Source organism: Rhinopithecus roxellana, chromosome 5 (genome assembly GCF_007565055.1).
Source record: "Rhinopithecus roxellana isolate Shanxi Qingling chromosome 5, ASM756505v1, whole genome shotgun sequence".
NCBI lineage: Eukaryota > Metazoa > Chordata > Mammalia > Primates > Cercopithecidae > Rhinopithecus > Rhinopithecus roxellana.
The window spans coordinates 173,995,651-174,015,033 of record NC_044553.1 but is presented as its reverse complement, the minus strand read 5'-3'; the positions used below and the strand labels follow the sequence as shown (position 1 = coordinate 174,015,033).

Here is a 19,383-nt window from a genome sequence, read left to right as displayed (position 1 = left end):
TGAACTGCAAGCAAACTAAAATTCTGTTATTAAAAGAAATCTTTTATTAAAATGCTCCTGGAAGTCAGCAGGTGGTATTGCATAGTTTGTTCAGATGGCAGTGGTACACACACACATACACACGCAAGTGGCCTGGAGCAAAAGTGCAAAATCCGTAGCTGGCCTGTGGGTCGGGAAGCCTGGCTAGGACTCCAAGCATGTGGTCTTGAGTAGTTCACAGCCCCACTCTGACCTCAGCTCCTCTATTTACAGAATGAGACTGAAGACTGGGTCAGAGATGCTGTTTGCAATACAACAGCAGTCCTGAGACTGCTGAGAGGGGAAGAAGCAGGCTTCCAGGCCCAGAACCCCCTTCCCAATCCTTCCACCCACCAGGGCCCTTTCCTTTCCCTGCTTGTCTGCTAAGAGTCTGTGCAAGACTTCCCCTGGACCTGGCGTGTGGTAAACAAAATCAGACAACTACCACACTGCCTGCCTTGGAGAGCCTTTTCTTGCCAACGGTGGGATCTGAAAGGAGCGTCCTGATCCCATGTCTGAGCCATGGTGTCCTGGTATAAGCTGTGGTGACACCACCAAATAACATATGCAAAAATTTGCTTTATTAACCCAAAATGCTTTAGGTTCTAAAGTGGGCTTTGAACACTCAGACTCATTGCTGAGGGTCCTGGGTCCTGCCAAACCAGACGACAAACTGGTATACTCTATTTCCACCTGCAAGGGGCCAGGCCCTGTAGCCCCTGGATGGGTCTGATGCTGCTGTGGGCTCCCTGGAGCCCTGGGTAACTCACTGGAGTGACAACTTTCTTCTGCAGCCCGGATCATTAAACTTGACGGAGCTGGTCCTGAGGTTCTTTGGACAGAGTCCTTAACAGTGGGAAAACGTGGGGAATCTGTCTGCTGGTGAAAGAACTCTAGGGCTCCTTACATTGGACAACCCACAGCCCCCTCCCTTTTATCCTCATTGAGACGTCAGGTGTTGGAAATACCCCTTCCTGGGGCTTCTTCGCCCCGCCCAGGCTGTCCATTGGATTATTTTAACTAGATTTTCCTTGAATAAACTGTGGGGTTTGTAGCCTGGGCCTTCTGTGAAGTCAGCAGATGACAGGAGGGCCAGGCTCTGGCCTCTGAAACTGCAGCCGCCCTGCCTCTCCCGTCCACCAGGTGGCACAAGGACCCCAGGGCTGTCATTCTGCAGGTTCTTCTCAGGCCTGACATTGACAGAGCTATCCACCTAGACCGTCCACTAAGGGCCACAGCTGGCCCAACTGTAGCTGGAGCAGGAAGGGCTGATGGCAGCAGGATGGACACTGCAATTTCTTCCTACTTAAGGCTGAACCCAGGTCTCTGGGTTGTCACAGTGGCTGTTTCCCTCCAGGGCCACAGATGCGGTGGTTACCATGAAGACCAAGGCCTGGAGGGAACAGAAGCAGCATCCCTGCCTGCCACTGCAGCTCACACAGTGAACTGAGTGTAGGGACACTGCTTGGTGCTGGAGGTGGGGTCTGCTGTCCATCAGAGGGAAAAGCCGGTGGTGAGAAGCCAGCCCCTGCCCCGCTGCAGTCCTGTCCACCCACCGAGCCTGGGGTTCCTGGGGAAGGGTCCTCAGAAGATCTTGAAACCCTTCAGGAGGGTCAGGGTAGGCGCCTTGCGCTTGCTCTGGGCCCGGGATGACTTCACGGTGACCAGCTTGGCCTGGGCCACAGTGGGCATCTCCTTCAGGCTGACAGTGGAGAGTGTGTTGAAGGTGCAGCTGGCCAGCCCATGCCGGGCGGTGAGTGGGGCCTGGTGGGGCAGGGCCCTCTCCTCGGAGATGAAGAGGGGCCGGGTCAGGGGGCTCTTCTCCAGCTCCCGCCGTGCCTCTCGCACTGCCTCATGGAAGACGTGCTGCACGTGCTCAAAGTCCAGACAGGCAGAGACCTCGAAAAACAGGCACCCAAACCTTCCTGCCAAAGCCACACCCTCTGCCTTGGTGACTTGCCTGGTGAGGAAGCAGGGTGAGGCAGGGAGTTAGGAGCAGGCTGTGCCAAATCAGGCAGACCAGCTCCTACACCCGGCGCCCCATGGACTAGCTGGGTGGCCTGGGGTCATCTTCACCTCTCTGAGTCTCAGTGTTCTCATCGGTACAATGGGTTACTGACCTCTGCCCCTCAGGGTTGTTAGCATTACGAAAGACAATTTGTTTCAAGTGCTTAGCACAGTACCTGGCACAGAGTCAGTGCTCAATAAATGGTAGCTGATGTTACCCAAGCCAGAATTTTGGGATGAGGATGAGGGTAAGAAGCTACTCCAAATCCCCTCTGCTGAACCCTGCCTGTGGCTGGAGGAAGGAGGCCATTCCCAGTCCCATCTCTTCTCTACCCCAACATGGGTCCCTGGGGCAGGAAACGGGCCACCCACAGCTCTGGCTTGTGGGATCAGCTCTAGAGAGAAGCAGTCGTTTGGATTGAAGGGTTAGACCACAGAGGTGACTCCAGAAGCCTGCGGTTGGCAGAGTTCTCAGGGCTCCTGGGGTGTTCTGTCTGCCTCTCCAGGGCAGAGGCAGGAGAGGGCAGGGGTGACAACATTTCATGGTGAGGAAGGCAAAAGGAGAGAGGGGGCAACACCTATTCTGGCTTGGTCCTACACCACCTCCCGTGAAGGGAGGATAGAATATCCGAAACTTGGGACGGTCGTGGAGGTTTCTGACCTGAAAGCCATGGGAATCGAGGTGGGAGGAAAAAGAAGACTGGCTCTTGCGTAGGTCGGATGTCTAGAAGAGTGAAGAGACGGGGGGGGGGGAGCGGTCCCTGAGGTCTTGGGGCCGAGATTCCACTGGATGCATCTTCCTGACCTACTGCTGAGCTGTCCCACTGCTCACTCCCGAGGATAATGGCACAGCCGCTAGATGAGAGGAGGCACTCCAATGGGCCATGACGGGAAAAGTTTCTGAGCCCAAGGCTGACCTGGCAGGAGCAGGGGCTGAGAGTGGGCTAGCTGCCCAGGGTGCCACTCCATGGTGGGGGGAGTCTCAGAGACAGTGAGTGACTGGGACAAAAAGAGTCAGAGGCATCGAATCTATTCCCCACCCAGGGCTGTTTTCTGCCAGTAAGCTCACCGCTTCCTGAGGAACCGTTTTGGAAAGAACACTTGCTATTATGTGCTTTTATGATGAGCTTGAATCTGCAACTTTGTCATTGTGGGGGCTTGAATACTGAATTTTCACAAACACAAACCCCATGTGTGTGTGCATGTGTGTGAGTGGGTGACAGAGGCACAGAACATTGTTCTTTTTCTTATTTTGTTGCATCCTAGTGAAAATTTTATCAGCGGCTTGGGAAGCACCAACCTAACCCACATTTTACCCTTCAAACAGTGAGACAGTCATGGGAGACAATGACCAATGCTCAGCTAAAAGTTAGACTTCCTGTGTTTCCCAGAATCTCAATTTACTAAACTCGGGACTTGATCAAAGAATGAAATAGGAATGCATTGTCCTAAGTTGTTTTTAGGGAACGGGTGGGATCAGCTTCATTTGAGCATGTATTCTTTGTTATTTGCTCCCAAACCATTTTAGACAATCCCTTTGGCAAAGATTGGGGTCAAAAGAGTGATTCGTAGTTTTTGTCCCTGTATTGAAACTGGCCTATTCACAATCCAGTTTTCTGACCCCTAAGAGGGTCTGTGATTCCTCAAAGACTACCTTCAGCAGCTTTCAGGTCACATGACTTCCCTCATTCACGGAGACAAATTACAATTTGCCTGGGTCTGAGGGCTTGGCCACCTTTGAAGGCCTCTCACCATAGTCCCCCTTCACGGTCCCACACCTCTCTTTTTCCCACTGCCCATCTGACCTGTTCTAAACAAAGGGTCCCCTCCTTGTTAACACCAGTCAATGTGCCCTCGGGGCCTAGGGAAGTAGGGCAGACCAACCGTGAACAAGGAGGGATGAGTGGCTGGTGGAAGGGGCTATCCCTTGCAGGTAGACTGGCCACAGATGACAAAGGTCAGTGCTGGAGAAATTCAGTGGCATTACTCATTAAGTTCAGGCATCACAGTGTCAAATGCCTCAGGGCCAGGCAGGCAACTTGAATGTGTGGAGAGGGTGGAGGTAAACCATGGGGAGTGGCGAGGCCTGGGGTCGGCTGGAGAGAGCATGCCCCACCTCAAAGCATTCCAGTTCTAGGTCTTTTAAGACACTATGCCAGCCAAGCAAAATATGGCTGCAGTATTTTTCAGTAATGCGTCCTCTGGCCCAGTCTCTGACCTCTGATTTGAGTCCAACCCTTTTTAAGAGAACCTGCCGTCAGCCCAGTCAACTGTGGGAGTGAGTGTAGGAGGCTCCGTCTGGGTGAGGGGAGAGCCCGTTGGACCAGAGCAGACACCTGACCAAGGAGCCAATCAGAGCCTCTCTCCCTAGAATTTGAATCAGGCACCAGATCAGTCAGCTGCTGGGAGTGGGGCCAGAAGGTCAGGATAGACTCAGGCAAGAAGGGTGAATCCAAGAGAATCCACAGAGACCCAAGAGGGAGGAAGGAGTGGCTGCTCTTCTGACTTTCAGGGTGTAGCCCCTGTGTGACCCAGAAACTTTTCCCTTCAAGTCCTTGGCTGCCTGGAAGACCAACATCTACCATACCCTTATAACATAATCCCTTCGGCCGGGCACAGTGGCTCACGCCTGTAATCCCAGCACTTTGGGAGGCCGAGGCAGGTGGATCACGAGTTCAGGAGTTCAAGACCAGCCTGGCTAACAAGGTGAAACCCCGTCTGTACTAAAAACACAAAAATTAGCCAGGCATGGTGGCAGGCACCTGTAATCCCACCTACTGGGGAGGCTGAGGCAGGAGAATCACTTGAACCCAGGAGGTGGAGGTTGCAGTGAGCTGAGATGGTGCCATTGCACTCCAGCCTAGGTGACAGAGTGAGACTCCGTCTCAGAAAACAGACAAACATATAATCCCTTCTACCTCAATTCAAGGGGATGACTGTTCTTAGCAGCCCACTAATCCCTGAAGATGCCACCTGCCCTTACAAGCGAAGAAAGCGAGCTCTGGAGACAAGGGCCAAGCAGGCTGTGCTCACCTGTACTGAGCCATGTCCAGCTTGTTGCCTAACAGCAGGGCAGGGACACTGCGCTGTGTCTCCTTCGCGTGCAAGGCAAGCAGCTCCAGGTAGCTGCTGCTGCTATCGAAGCTCTGGCGGCTGTCGACGCTATACACCACCAGGAAGGCATGGGCCCAGTTCAGGTAGCGCTCGCAGTTCCTGGGGGTGTCCTGGGGTGAAGGAGAGAAGCCCCGCCGGGGGGCAGAGGAGGTTGGGGTAAAGGCCTTCACCTGAGCCGTCCAATCCCACCTCCCCACTCCCCGGTCTTTGTATATTGTTTCCCAGCAGAGCCCTTTCAAAGGGGTACTTGAGTGTGGATTTGGCTTGGTGTGAAAGGAGACATTGTCTCATGAACCTCCCTCCCACCACCCAGCCAGAGACTTGAAGACCTTGGCCCCTTGGGCCCAGAGCCAAAGACTCTGGCATGGTCCCTACAGAGACCTGGCTGTCCCTGGGCACCGCTGGTTCTGGGTTGGGTTCATGCTGCCCCTTTGGCTTCTGAGAGTAACTGGCATCCAGCCTTGGCAGGAGGTGGTGAGGACATGGGTGGAGACTTGTGTGTGGGAGAGACCTGGGCTAAGGGGCTCTCACCAGGAGCATCTGTGTAAATAGGTGTGTACCTGCCTCCTCGTGTACACAGGCACAGAGCCCCACAGCACAAGATCTCAGAGCGGATGCCAGCAACCATCATGTCTCTCCAGGCCCCGTCCCATCCTTCTCATTTGGCAAAGAAAGGATTCAGACTCACAGAGATCAAGTGCCTTATTCAGGGTTACACAGCAAACTTGAGCTTAAAAGGCATCTAAATGCACATCTGAGGCCTCGCACTCTGGGCCAGGACTTCTCAGGAGGCTACAGTGACTTGCAGCAGTGCATAGGTAATGGAGGTAATGTTACCAGGTCTGCAGTGTCCATGACCCTCAGGTGGACAGGCTGGTGGTCCACGGTCTCCTCGGAGCTGTAGGTGTCCTCTACAACACAGATGGTTAGCCAGGTCAGACACAGTGCCTTGGGTGTAAGTTTGAGCTTCCCTCTGTGCTAGACCCGTGTGGCCTTGGGGGACCTTTGGAGCTGCTCTGGGGCTGGGACCACTGGAAAGTCCTTGGTTCTCACACTCATGGAGGCTACAGGCAGACTCTCCCACCAAGGAGATGCTGCTCCACCTGCAGGACTCAGCATCAGTGGTTACTCACAGACCATGGCTCGGGGGCGGGACTGTGTTCTGGACCCACACACGAAACCAGCAGGATAGAGTCAAGTGTGTGACCCCTAGACCCTGTTAGCAGTACAGGCTGGCTCAGGAGCAGCACTGCTAGCCCCTCTATCCCAGAACCCCAGTCTTTCCCACCTTCTTCCCTTCCGATCACCCTCCTGCCCGCAGTGGAGAAAAGACAAGGGAAAAGAGAAGTACATGATACGATGGAAGGACGGCAGTCAGACCCCCTTTAGAAGTTCCAAGAAGGTTTTACAAATAATCCTTGTCAACATGACAGCGGGGAGTCAGTCTAGTGTAGTCAGAAGTTTTCAGTTGGAGAATGTGGTATTAAACCTAATGTCAGCTACTTTTTAGCTTTGTGACTTGGCCAAATCACTTCAGCTCTCTGAGGCTGTTTCCTCATTTTAAAACAGGAACACTACGATAACATTGCTAACAGTTTCCAAGCATTTCCTCTGTCCCAGGCGCTGTGCTTGACATTAGCTCATTTAACAGTCCCATCTCCCAGGGCTCTGTAAGAACTCGATGGGCCCCCCTGGGCATGGGGCCTGGCTTACCACACATGCCTGGTGAGGACAGTGGGAACCATGGTTCTCCAAAGTTAATAGGGCAGGATCACTTTTCCAGGTGATTTTTTTTTTTTTTTTTTTACTTTTGAAATACTTTAGACTGACATAGAAGTTGTAAAATAGTACAGAGTTCCTGTATACTCTTCACCCAGCTTCCCCCAGTGTCATCACCTTACATAACCACAGCCCAATGATCAAAAAGAAACTGACATTGATACCATACTATGAACCAAACTAGCGACCTTATTTGAATTTCTTGAGTTGTTACTATATATAAATATATATATACACATACACACACATATAGTTCTCATGATCTCAAATCTGAGAAGGCAGCAAGTGGCCAGGCACACAGAGGACCTCGCGGCCATGTTGGCAGTCATTCTCCCCAACCCCAATCTGTGCCTGTGTCATTGGCCCACATGTGTGAGTGTACTTGGTTATTACCTTTCCCTAGGTGTCCCCTGCCCCTAGTGGCCCTAAAGAAGACCCCTTTTGGCAGAATTGGGATGGTCTCTGCCCTCCTGGCAGCATCCACTGTGAGAGGGCACACTCCCAACCCTGGCTGAATTTACAGTCAAACACGTCTCTCTGAGGGCTACTGGCAGCCAAGCTGGTCTGGACACACTCCAGGTCCACTAGCATCCAGCATGAATCACAGACAGCTTCTTGTCCCCAGCCTGCTTTGGGGACTTGGATAAATAGCTGCTCTTATGCAAAGACAAAAAAAATCTAATGGAAACTATGTTCCAAATGTTTAACTATATTTAGTTCAAGAAGAGCTGCCCCTAGTTGCTTACATCTCTTTCAGATCTGTCTTTATTTTCCACTCAAAGATGTCAGATGCACCCCTTTTAGGGGTTCCCCCCAATGGGTGCAGTATCCTGCCCAGCCCAGTGAAAGGCGCTAGCCCAACCTTGGTCTCCTGCCGACAGCAGGACAGCCTTTCAAGGTTGCTGTTAGCTCCATTGTAGAGAGATGACAAGGTGAGGCCCAGAGAAGGGATCTCACCCAAGGCCACACAGCACCTAATCAGCAGTAGGAACTTGAACTCAGGGCTTCTAGGCTGGGCTGTGTTCACGTTGGGACTCCCTCACTCCGTGACTGCTCAGTGAATCAGCCTGCCCTCCAGCTCTGTCTGGGCAGAGTACGAGGAAAGATCAGAATCATCCAGTCTGGCAGGGATGTAGAACATGGCTGTATGAGCTGGAAGAAGCCTTGGAGCTCATACTGTCCAGCCTCCCTTTATAGAAGAGGTGATGGGCCTCAGGGGCTGGGGCAGGAGTGAGGGGCTCCTTTCCCAGTCACAGTAATGTCCAGACTTCCTATCACCAAGTTCCTGCCTCAGTGTACTCTGGTGTCCTTAAATATAAGGGCTTCCTAACACCTGGTTCTAATTAATAGTCTATGGACTTTTGTGCTGAGAGAAGAGTCATTTCCCAAAGTTTTGAATTTGCCAATGTTTTCTCCTCGTTTACAGTAATAATTTCTTTCTTTTTTTTTTTTTTTTGAGACGGAGTCTCGCTCTGTCCCCCTGGCTGGAGTGCAGTGGCGCGATCTTGGCTCACTGCAAGCTCCGCCTCCTTGGTTCACACCATTCTCCTGCCTCAGCCTCCTGAGTAGCTGGGACTACAGGCGCCCGCCACCGCGCCCGGCTAATTTTTTGTATTTTTAGTAGAGACGGGGTTTCACCATGGTCTCGATCTCCTGACCTTGTGATCCGCCCGCCTCGGCCTCCCAAAGTGCTGGGATTACAGGCGTGAGCCACCGCGCCCAGCCTTACAGTAATAATTTTTTAAACGGCACCACAGAAGCTCATGTCAGAGTGTATATAGGGTGCTGCCTCAGAAATGGTGCCTATGTCCTCGCTGGAGGAGGAGGAGGGCAAGAAGAGTGAGAAGCTGACATTCTCCCCTGGCTGAGCCAGATGAGGCACGCTCAGCCCTTCTGGGAGAGGAGAATATTCTCCTGGAGACCCCTGCCCACTCCTGTGGGGCTTAGCACAGGCAAAGCCCTTCCACAGACACTGAATCTCTCAGCTCCTACCAGCTCTAGCAGACATACCCCAGAACACAGTGCAACTCTTACACAGTCAGAGCATAGGCTATTGGTCCCATCTTCCAGATGGGGAAACTGCATCTCAGAGGGCCCTGTGCCACACAGACCTCTGACTCCAGGCCCTCTATGACATAAGGCTGCTCCTGGCGGAGAGCAACTGGAACCATGCCTGGTCTTCCTTTGTGCCTGAGGGTCTCCATAATCTTAAGGCAAATCACTGGACCCTCTCTTCCTCCATGTCTTCACCTATAAAATGAGGATCATGATAGGAGCTCTTCTTTAAAGGTTAATCCTAAAACCAAAATTTACCCCCACAGTTAAACCCTCATCTACACTGAGGCTAGTACTGTGCTAACTGCTGGAAACGGGAATGAATCTCCATCCTCCAGGCTCACCAAATGAGCTCAGGCTCTCAGAAGACCTAGGAAGGGCATAGAGAGTGGTTTTACCAGCATTACTGATGGCTAGCTCTCCGGTGGTGGAGACCTTTATCCACAGAAGGAAAGGTTCTCATCTCAGTCTCTGCTGCTGCTGGAAACAACAATGGGACAGTGGCCGGAATGTTCAGGCCCTTCTCAGCAGAACCTTCGAGGAGTGGCACAGGCCTCCCAGAGAGTCTGAGGAGAGAATGTCTGGTTGGCTCTCTGACTCGTGGGCTGTCAGTGTAGTGTGAGAGACCACAGGCCGAGAGGACTGACCATTGTGAGGCTGCCCACTTCCCAGACAGTCTGCCCACGCATTCCACTACCAGGTCAGAACTCCAAAATTACTCAATCAGGAGGCTCAAACCACCACTGTAATAGGCTCATCCGGTGGGACCCTGTGACAGTATGAACTGGAAGGCAGGGAGGAAGAGAGCCTGGAGGTGAGTTGCCAGGAAAAATACAAGATGCCCAGTTAAATCTGAATTTCAAACAAAAAGGAATAATTTTTGGTATAAGCATGACCCATGCAATATTTGAATTAGGCCGAATATGTCTTTTGAGGCCCTGTCCTTGGGAATCCCCCTTGTCCTTTCCCAGACACCATGTCTGCTTGTGTGCCTTTCCTTCCTGTCCTCCCACCTCACCTCTGTCCTCAGTTTCTCCACCCCATCTCTATTCCACGCTCTGGCCTCTCCCAACACCTCACCGGCCAGCACACCATTGCGTCCTGTGTCCTCCTCTCTCTGGAGCTGACCCCTGCTAATCAAAGGGCCTCCTCTGGGCGACCTTGGCCCAGAGTCCTCAGCTCCTTGGGCCTGTTTCCTCCACTGTAGCACTGAAGGGCTGTGCCAAGGCCTTGGCACAGGGATCAAGCAGAGCTTCGAGGAACAAATCCCTTAGGGACTGTCACCATGTCACCTGCCCTGAATCCCTGACTTACCCATGGGAACCCCTTTGCTCTCTCTGTTTGACATGCTGGGGTTCTGTTTAAAATTTGGAAGAAGGGATTCTGCTACCTAAGGAAAAGCTTTTTTAAACCAGGAGACTAAATAGCCATGATGTCTCTGCCTGCTCCAACACTGTGATTTGGTGCTGGATTCCAGCCTGAACTAAGGGGCTGGGCACCACTAGGGTAAGGAGCTCTCCCCTCCAGGTGTGGCAGGAACACCGTATCAGGGGCCTGCTGCAGGCAGTGCAGGGGGTTTCCACTTGTGTCACAGAGCCTTGGGCTTCTTTGGAGGGCTGTCAGGGGTCCCATGAATACTTTATTTGATTTTTATGAATGGGGAAAATAATCCAAGACTACAACACCCATTTTCAAAAGGCTAAGATTATCCAGACACCTTATGGCTCTCAGTGAACAGTTTACAATAGACAAATGTTATACACGTGAGCTTTAAGCAACATTTATACTAAGAAAATCCTGCTTTGATTTGTTTTAGAAGGGAATCTAAGCCATTGTGTACGGGAAGCCATTTGAGGAAGGAAAAGCAAAAATGCATTGAGTGCCTACTGTGGGTCAAGTACTATGCTGGATCTTTTACATGTGTTATTTCTTTAATCCTCACAGCAATTCTCTAAGATAAGTATTTTTTAATGCCCATTTTACAGATGAGGAAACAGTAGCTCAGAGAGGTTAGCTGACTGGCTCAAGTTTGCCAATAAGGAGCAGAGCCCGGTAGGATTCAAACCCAGCTCTGACTGACACTGGAAACATTCCTTTTTCCAATATACCATGACACAGTGATAAAAACAGCTGTTTTCTCATATAGTTAAAAAACTGGTTCAGAAGCCAGCATCACTAGAGAATTCCTCAAATGTTTGCCCAGCTTTTCTGGAAGAGAACACTGACCGTCTTGAAGAATAATACCTATTTGTTTCTGAGGTTTTTTTATTTTTGTTTTTGTTTAGATGGAGTCTTGCTCTGTTGCCCAGGCTGGAGTGCAGTGGCGCGATCTCGGATCACTGCAACCTCCAACTCCTGGGTTCAAGCAGTTCTCCTCCCTCAGCCTCCCTAGAAGCTGGGATTATAGGCACACAACACTACATCCAGCTAATTTTTGTATTTTTTTTTTTTTTTTTTTGAGACGGAGTCTCGCTCTGTCGCCCAGGCTGGAGTGCAGTGGCCGGATCTCAGCTCACTGCAAGCTCCGCCTCCCGGGTTCACGCCATTCTCCTGCCTCAGCCTCCCGAGTAGCTGGGACTACAGGCGCCCGCCAGGTCGCCCAGCTAGTTTTTTGTATTTTTAGTAGAGACGGGGTTTCACCATGTTAGCCAGGATGGTCTTGATCTCCTGACCTCGTGATCCGCCCGTCTCGGCCTCCCAAAGTGCTGGGATTACAGGCTTGAGCCACCGCGCCCGGCCAATTTTTGTATTTTTAATAGAGACGGGGTTTCACCATGTTGGCCAGGCTGGTCATTAACTCCTGACCTCAGGTGATCCACCCGCCTCAGCCTCCCAAAGTGCTGAGATTACAGGCATTAGCCACCGCAGCCCGGACCAAGAATAATACCTGTTTGGATGTGGATGTCCTGCTATGTTTATTTTTATTTTTTTAAGTTTCATCACACTTCATATTTTAGGGTAAATTAGCCTTTCTTAGTTTTGTGAATTAGGCCAACCTCCCAGTTGTCAGGGGTAGGCTGTGGAAGGGGTATTTCTGACACCTAAAACATTTTCCCCCATGGGCTGGGTCATCCTGGTGGCTTCTCCCTTCTGTCCCCAGACATGCAATCCTGGTCAGTGCCCACCCACGGGGTAGGTCCCAGGGGAGCACTCCAGGTGGGGCGCAGGCAGCAGAGGGTACAGGGAGGAGTAGTTTCTTACCCAAGTTGGGGTCATATTCACTGATAAACCTCTTGGTCAGAAACTTCACGGTCAGGGCTGCAAGAAACAGAAAGAGGTTGGCTCCATCTCTGCTGCCATGTCTAGCTGCTGGCCCCTCGTTTTAGGGAGGCCTTATCTAACCTCTGTGATCCCTGACTGACATGAAACTCAGCTCTCCCAGAGAACGAAGCTAGGGAACTGAGGAATTGGTTTGAGACGCTCAGAAGGAAACCAGAAATATGGGGAACCAAGTGCCTCTAATTGCACCGGGAATTTTTTTTAATGGCAAGGAAAGCAATGAGTGGCGAGCCTAAGGGGTGTTTGTGAAGGTATGAACTTAGGGGTCACGACCCATGCAACCATTACCCTAGAGTCAGCTTGGTGAAACATCAACTGAGGGGAGGTGTCGCCCACCCCGGACAAGTCATAGAGATTCTGAAATATGGGGCTATTTATTCCAGGCTTTGGCTACAAGCCAAAAACACAGGACGAGCAGAGTTGATCACAGTGGTTGATCCTTGGGAAGGGTATAAATCCCCAAGCTCCTGGGCTTTCCAGGTAAGCTCCAGGTGAGGTCTGTGTCCCGAAGAAACACACTCTGGTCCTGATCTCCCACATCGCAAGTCTTGGCTCTCTCTGGGGCCTCTACACTCATCACGGGTATCTCGGCAGAATGTAAAACTCAAGAATTAAGCTCTCTGGTTCAGAGCGTAGCCACATAAAGCAAGGACCAGCCAACTACTACGCTGGACCCTCAAAAAGTAATGTTCACTACTGCTTGTTTGGAAAGAGAGAAAAGAAAAGAAAAAGAAAAACGAAAAGAAAAGAAAAGAGAAAGAGAGAGAAGAAAGAAACAGAAAGAAAGAAAGAGAAAAGAGAGAAAGGAAGAAAGAAAGGAAAAGAAAAAAGAGGAAGGGAGGGAGGGGAGGAAAGGAAGGACGGAGGGAGGAAAAAGAGAAAGAGAGAAAAAGGAAGGAAGAAAAGAGAAAGAAAGAAAAGTAATGTGATGCTTATAATTCCAGTGCTTTGGGAGGCCAAGACTGGGGTATTGAGACCGGCCTGGGCAATATAGTGAGACCATATCTCTAAAAAAAATAGAAAAATTAACCAGGCATGGTGGTGTGCCTATAGTCCTAGCTACTCAGGAGGCTGAGGGGGAAGATCGCTTGAGCTCAGGAGTTTGAGGCTGTAGTGAGTCGTGATCACACCACTGGACTCCAGCCTAAGTGACAGAGATACTGTCTTAAAAAAAAAAAGTGATATTGTGAATAAAATCCTTAAAATTCTTTCCTAGGATTCATAACAGTGTCAGTTTGCAAACTAATACTCAGGGAATACATATTTTAAAATTTAAATTATTTCTTTTATGTAGTCACTGGCTAAACGGTACCAGTTACAGAGCTACAGATAACAATCTGATTTTCAAAGGGCAAATCTTTCAGAGGAAGAGGGTAATCCCTTCTGTAGGAAAACCACACTCAGAGTCCCCTCTCCGACGGGAGTGGGGCTGGCTTCAGAATCAGAGAGTAGGCCCCCAGTGAGTCTCACAGAACACTGGGGAGGAAACCCACAGCCAGCTGAGCTTGGGTTGGCCATCACTAATGGCTAAAACTGGAAAAAGAGTCAGTGGAGAACCCCCTCTGCCCTCCCTCCTTCAGCTGACCAGGAGTGGCATAGTTCAGTGTTGACACAAATTATCTCAATGGAAGCCCAAGATCTTGGCTCATCAAGGACAATCCCAGGCACCTGAAACCATAACCCAGTGTGTTTCCAGAAAGTTGAGAGGGGTCTGGCTTGAAACAAACACATTTGATAAGAATGCACAACTTGTCCCAGAATCCCAGGGAATGGGGATGGGAGTTGGAGAGTGGACCTTCCCTGAGAAATCTCAACAGCTAGTGACTTCACCAGCTCCCTTCCACGGGGAGGGGGTGTAGAGGGGGAGGGGTTGGAGGGGAAGCCTTCCCCGAAGCCTAATCAGGGAGTAGCAAGCCTGCGACTAAGCTCAAAGAGGCGCCCTGGGCGGAGGGGGCAGAGGGGGCTGAGGGGGCGGAGGGGGCGGAGGGGGCGCGGGGGGGTTCAGTGCCCAACAGGTCCCTCTGGAGTCAGTCGCCAAGACTGACTGCTGGCCCCAGGGGAGGTCACAGGGTTAGGGGTTGGAAGGTTGGTGGCTGGGCAGACCGACCCATAAAGGACTCCAAGACACTGAGTAAGAGAGAAGGGAGAGACAGCAGGGGTCACTGACACGGAGGACAGAGACAGTGGGAAGACACAAAAGGAAGAGGCAGGCAGGGAACAGAAGGCAGAGATGGAGGAGCGGAGCACAAAGCCGAGAGAAGAGAAAGCCTGGCAACAGGGAAACTGAGGCAAAGAAAATCACGGTGTCTCGTGCGACCCTCCTGGGTGAAGGAAGCTCCCCAAGCCACTGGAAGAACCTGCCCCCAAGAGCAGAGCGCACTGTCCCCCGACCCACGCCCAGTTCCGCACCTGGCGGCTCAGGTTCCCCGGCACCACTCACCAGACTTGCCAGCCCCGCGGCGCCCCAGGATGGCCAGGTTGACCTCGAGGGGCGTGCTCTGAGGCCCGCTGCCCGCGCGGGGTTTTCCAAACACCGAGGACATGGCGACGCCCTGGACAGCCACGCAGGTCTGCGGCCGGTGGGCCCGGCGCAGTACGCCCGCCCGTAGGGGCCCAGGGGAGCGGGACGCAGGCTTCCCTGGTGCGCGCGGCCCCGGACCCGTCGGCGTCCGCGCCCTCAGTCCCACGTCCAGCGGGCTGCCACCCCGCGGGAAGGAGGGGCCGGTGGAGCCTGGCGGGCGGGGCCACCCCAAGCGCCACCAAACTCCTTGTAAGGGCTGCGGAGCCCCCCGCGGGGCGCGCTCACCCGGCTCCTGGAGCAGGGAGGGAGCTCCGGCCGGCCGCGCCCCCACTGCCCGGCTGGGCCTCGAGGATCTGGTCCGTCACCCTCCCGAGCGCCCCCGGACCCGGCCGGGAAGGAGCAGAGAGAGGGAGCCCCAGGGCTAGGGGGAGAGAGGGAAAGGATGTTTGCACTCTTCCCTGAACCTCCCACTCAATCTCTTTTCACCAGCAAGAAAATCCACCCCTCCCTTTGTTCTACCAAGCCAGCCCCGCCTCCTCCTCCAGGAAGCTTCCCGGGTTCAATTCCAAGCTTTGCCTTTTCTTTAGCTCAGCCTTGGCACTCTATATCCCCAATCACATTATTCTGCCCTTTCCTGTGAAGACTCTAGAGGCCTCACTGAAGAACCCATTCAGAATCCACGCTTCTGGGAGAGGCGGCGGGGCAGAGAGAACCCCTTACCAACATTCAGGGCCAATATGGGTTCAGCTTCAAGAAACCTAATCCATTCTGAATTACCGTCTCTCCCTAATGGGAGCTAATGAGTTGCATGTGTTTGTGGCCTGTTGTGTAAATGGGGTGTTTGTTCTAAAACCTGGCACCGCCTCTTGCCTACAGCAATTCTGGGATTGGTGGTGAGCCTGGCATGGGTCACCCGGTCATTCCCCTTGGGACTCAGGTTAAATCTGGTCATACCAAAGACAGGGCAAATGGCCCACATCACGAACCTGTACACTTAGGATCTAGTGCTAGCTCCTTCCCTAGAGTGATCTTGGGCAAGTACCCTTGCTTCTTTGGGCTTCGGTGTCCCCATCAATAAACACTAAAGGGGAAAATGAGGCAAAATAGAGAGTAACAGAATCAGCCCTGGGCTCCAGGCCTGCATACATTCTAGAACCCTGTGAGGCATCTCTTCTGGAGTACACACCAGGTTAGAGTGGGGAAAGGCACGGGGGCCTCAGAGACCTCTCACGGCAGCCCTTCTCCTTCCCCTTCCCCCAGATGGTTAACTCATCTACCCACCCACCCACAGAAGAACCGTGGAAAACCAGGTGTGCAGGCAGGGCCCAGGGTCAGAGCTGGATGGTAATAATGACTCTTCAATGAAGAACAATTATTTTCCTGGCCAGGACATGAATATTGACTCAGCCTAGTTGTGTTTTGGAGAAATCATGGTAAACCAGCTGTGTTATTAAGGTATTGGGTGGAATTTGTTTAGGTTACACTCTCAGGCCAGAATTAGTCACACAGCTAATGGCAAGGGTTTTCCTTTGAGTTGTAGGAGTTGAGAAAGTGGGATCCAAGTTTCAGTCACATCCCTGGGCTGGCCTCGTCCTGTGAAGACAGACTGGTTCCAGATGGGGCCTGTGGGGATAGAATCAATCTCAATGGAAGACTGCTGGAGACAGGGCTAGCTGTGGTCCTGCACGGGCCCAACTGCATGTAAACCTAAGCTCTGCTACTTCCCAGCTTGTGTGATGCTGGGATGTTACTTGGCCTCTATCGGTCTCAGTTTCCTCATCTTTAAAACTTGACCAACCAGGAGATGGGAGCTGCAAGATTCTAGCTCAGTCTGAGGGTGAACTCTGTAACCATCTGACTGTCCATAGTTAGAAGGGACTGTCTTTGGTGGAACTGAACCCCTCTCACCTGACACTGGCAGCAACCAAGGGGGTGACCACTTCAAGGAAGTGTTGTAGAGGAGACTCCTTTATGACTTGCATCATGCAGTAAAATGACCCTTAATTCTCTTCCAGTTCAGAGATTATTTAAGCTGGTGGCCAGCTGGTTACTGGGGCCCTCAGCTGTTACAGCTCATTGCTCAAAGTCTGCCCCTCCTCTGAGGCTTAGGAGGAAAACAGTGACCACCTCATAGCTGCGACCCATCCCTTTCTCCATCCCCAGTTTCCTCAGCTAGGGGCTACTACTGTCAGACCCTGGAATAAGCTACTTTGCCCTTCCAGACCTCAGTTCCTCATCTTTAAAATAGGGACAAGCCTGGGCAACATGGTGAAACCCTGTCTCTACAAAAACATATAAAAAAATTAGCTGGGCATGTTGGCGTGCACCCATAGTCCCAGCTACATCAGAGGCCGAGGTGGGAAGATAGCTTTAGCCCAGGAGGCGGAGGCTGCAGTAAGCTGTATTTGTGCCACTGCACTCCTGCCTGGGTGACAGAGTGAGACCTTGTCTCAAAATAAAATAAAGCAGGGACAATATCAAGAAGTATATTAGATAACATGTGTCCTATCCAGAGCTTGGCCCATGTCCCAAGAAAGTAGAGGTTAGTTCCATCTACTCCTCTGGATATAAATAGCACACATTTCTCATCCACCTACAAAGAAGTCACAACCGTTTAGTGACCAGAAGTTTGTACACTTCAGATCAAGAGAGAGGTTATTCTGCTAGGGCAAGTAACCCAACTCTCCTTACCCTCTACCACCAACCCCCATCAAGGGTCTCATAGGAGGCCCCCGGGCACTCAAAGTCTAGAGGATGTGGCACCAAGCCCAGCAGTGGGCATACAGCAGGTGCTCAATAGATATCTCTGTAGTGAACGACTGGAGCAAATATAGGTCTACACACGTAGGGCCTGTGAGGTTTTTCTGATGGCAGGACCTACCCTTGCTACCCAACCCCCAGGAGCCCTTTCATATAAAGCTAAGCTTTTGGTCCCCTTTTGTGATGTGGTTGCCTCTTCTGGAGGCACAACATGGCAACCACTTTTGTGGTTGTTGAATGATAAATTCAGATGTCAAAGCTGAACAGAACCTTAGACGGCAGATTCAAATTCCACTTTACAGATGAAGCACTGTAGCCTGAAGAGTTTGGGTAGCTTTTGTAAGTCAGTGGTGGCACCAGCATCAGAGCCCAGGCAGGAATCCTGACTCCCAGTCCAGTGCTCTTCCTCCTCCAGGTCCAGGCAGTACAAGCCACTCACTACTCTATGTGCGGAAACACCTATGTGCATGAGTGGCAAGGGCCAGGGCATTCCCATCAGACTTCAGAGAGTGGGGGTGTCTCCCAGGGTAAGGGTTATATCTTTTCTCTCAGACCGGAGACTTCCACAGGTTAGCGCCCCAGAGAATCTACTTAACAGACGCCTACTGTGTGCCAATCACTGTGAATACAGGGATGAACAACACTGGGTCTGCGCTCTAGAAAGCCTCAGAGTCTGAGGCAGGTTCCTTTCTCCTTTCTTTGCCCCCATCCCCAACCTCACACAGTGTGGGGGATGCAGAGTGGAGAGGGAGGTTGGTGTGGGGTCGAGCAGGGCCTGGGAACTCTGTGGGCTGCCCACAGCCGGGATAGTTCCTTGTCCTCTCCAAATCCCAGAGGGACACTCAGTGTCCAGGAGGAGGAAACTCTCCCCAGCTGCAGGCAACACCCCACTGGGGCCTTGGGGGTGGGACCAAAGGGCTGATCCTCAGCCCAGCCTCAGGAAAACATGACCCCCCACCTTGGATGACCCTCTCCCCACCGCCTGGCTGCTGGAGGTGGAAACTGGGTGTGTGCCCGAGCCCCAGCCCACTCAAGGCAGGGCTAGACTTGGAAAACATCAAGCCAAGAGCAAACTTCAGCCAGGAGGGGTTTGCGTTCCCTCCTCCTCCTGCTCTCAGGAGAGGGCGGCCAGGCAATGGTTCCATCTGGTTGTGGCTGCCAATTACTAGGTGTCTGGAACAGGCCATTGGGAGGGAACTGTGGTCCCAGGACTATGCAGCAGCCTCAGCCCCCTGGGAGTCAGCCCTTCTCCAGCCCTGTCCCCAGCAGAAGGCAACTGTTTCCCTGCCCTGAGGCAAGGCTAGTGCAGGTGAGGAGTGGCAGCTGGGGTCAGCGGGCACGGTTTGATTCAGGCCCACATCCCCATTCATAACCAAGGAAAAGTCCAGCTCATTGCTAAGCCTTTCTTTCCTCATCTGTGAAATGGGAACAGTCAGACACCCTTTCCCTACCACTAAGGCCACCAGCAAGGACACAGTCAAGACCCAGCACTGAGAGCCCACTGGTCCCCAAGATTGGGACTATCATGCCTGCTGCCTGGACATCCCAGGCCATTCAGCCAATATCTGGCCTCGGGGAAAGAGAGAAGCTGGCAGAGGGCCTGGGATAGTATTCGTGGGGACTCCTGCCCACCCATCCTCCCATCTCCTCCTCCTCTTCCTGTCTGGTCCCTGGGGTAGAGAGTCAGAGATATTTCTGGCTGCCTCCTCCAGGCCTCTGGCTTCCCAGGCTCACACAAGTGGTCCCCACATCCCATCACTGCTTTGACGGAGTGAACTGGACGGGAGTTCCCTAGCAGGAGAGGCACATTCGTGTTGGCTCTGCAGATTCATACGTGAGGATCTATGCAT

General features: G+C 52.2%; 1 protein-coding gene across 2 annotated transcripts; it reads right to left on the bottom strand.

The window, feature by feature from the left end:
- Positions 1-21: 21 nt before the first annotated feature.
- RASL12 (RAS like family 12) lies at positions 22-15,194 on the bottom strand. Of its 2 annotated transcripts, XM_030931656.1 has the most exons (6): positions 14,693-15,194; positions 12,175-12,231; positions 5,977-6,050; positions 5,059-5,249; positions 2,687-2,749; positions 25-1,978 (listed from the first exon to the last, which is right to left on the bottom strand). In XM_030931656.1, exons 1-6 carry the CDS (start codon positions 14,793-14,795, stop codon positions 1,603-1,605), a joined length of 864 nt encoding a protein of 287 aa, XP_030787516.1. In that variant the 5' UTR covers positions 14,796-15,194; the 3' UTR covers positions 25-1,602. The 2 variants fall into 2 exon arrangements, with proteins under 2 accessions (XP_010353797.1, XP_030787516.1); XM_010355495.2 differs by lacking the exon at positions 2,687-2,749 and having other exon boundaries at positions 22-1,978.
- Between the last annotated feature and the right edge of the window lie 4,189 nt (positions 15,195-19,383).

Bases quoted from the DNA above. Each gene is read 5' to 3' on its own strand.
- RASL12 (XM_030931656.1), bottom strand. From the start codon at position 14,795: ATGTCCTCGGTGTTTGGAAAACCCCGCGCGGGCAGCGGGCCTCAGAGC. The intron at 2,750-5,058 runs GTGAGCACAGCC...TCACTCTTCTAG, and splicing joins CTGGACATGGCTCAGTACAG to ACATCCGACCTACGCAAGAG. The intron at 1,979-2,686 runs GTCAGAAACCTC...CTTCCTCACCAG, and splicing joins TCGATTCCCATGGCTTTCAG to GCAAGTCACCAAGGCAGAGG.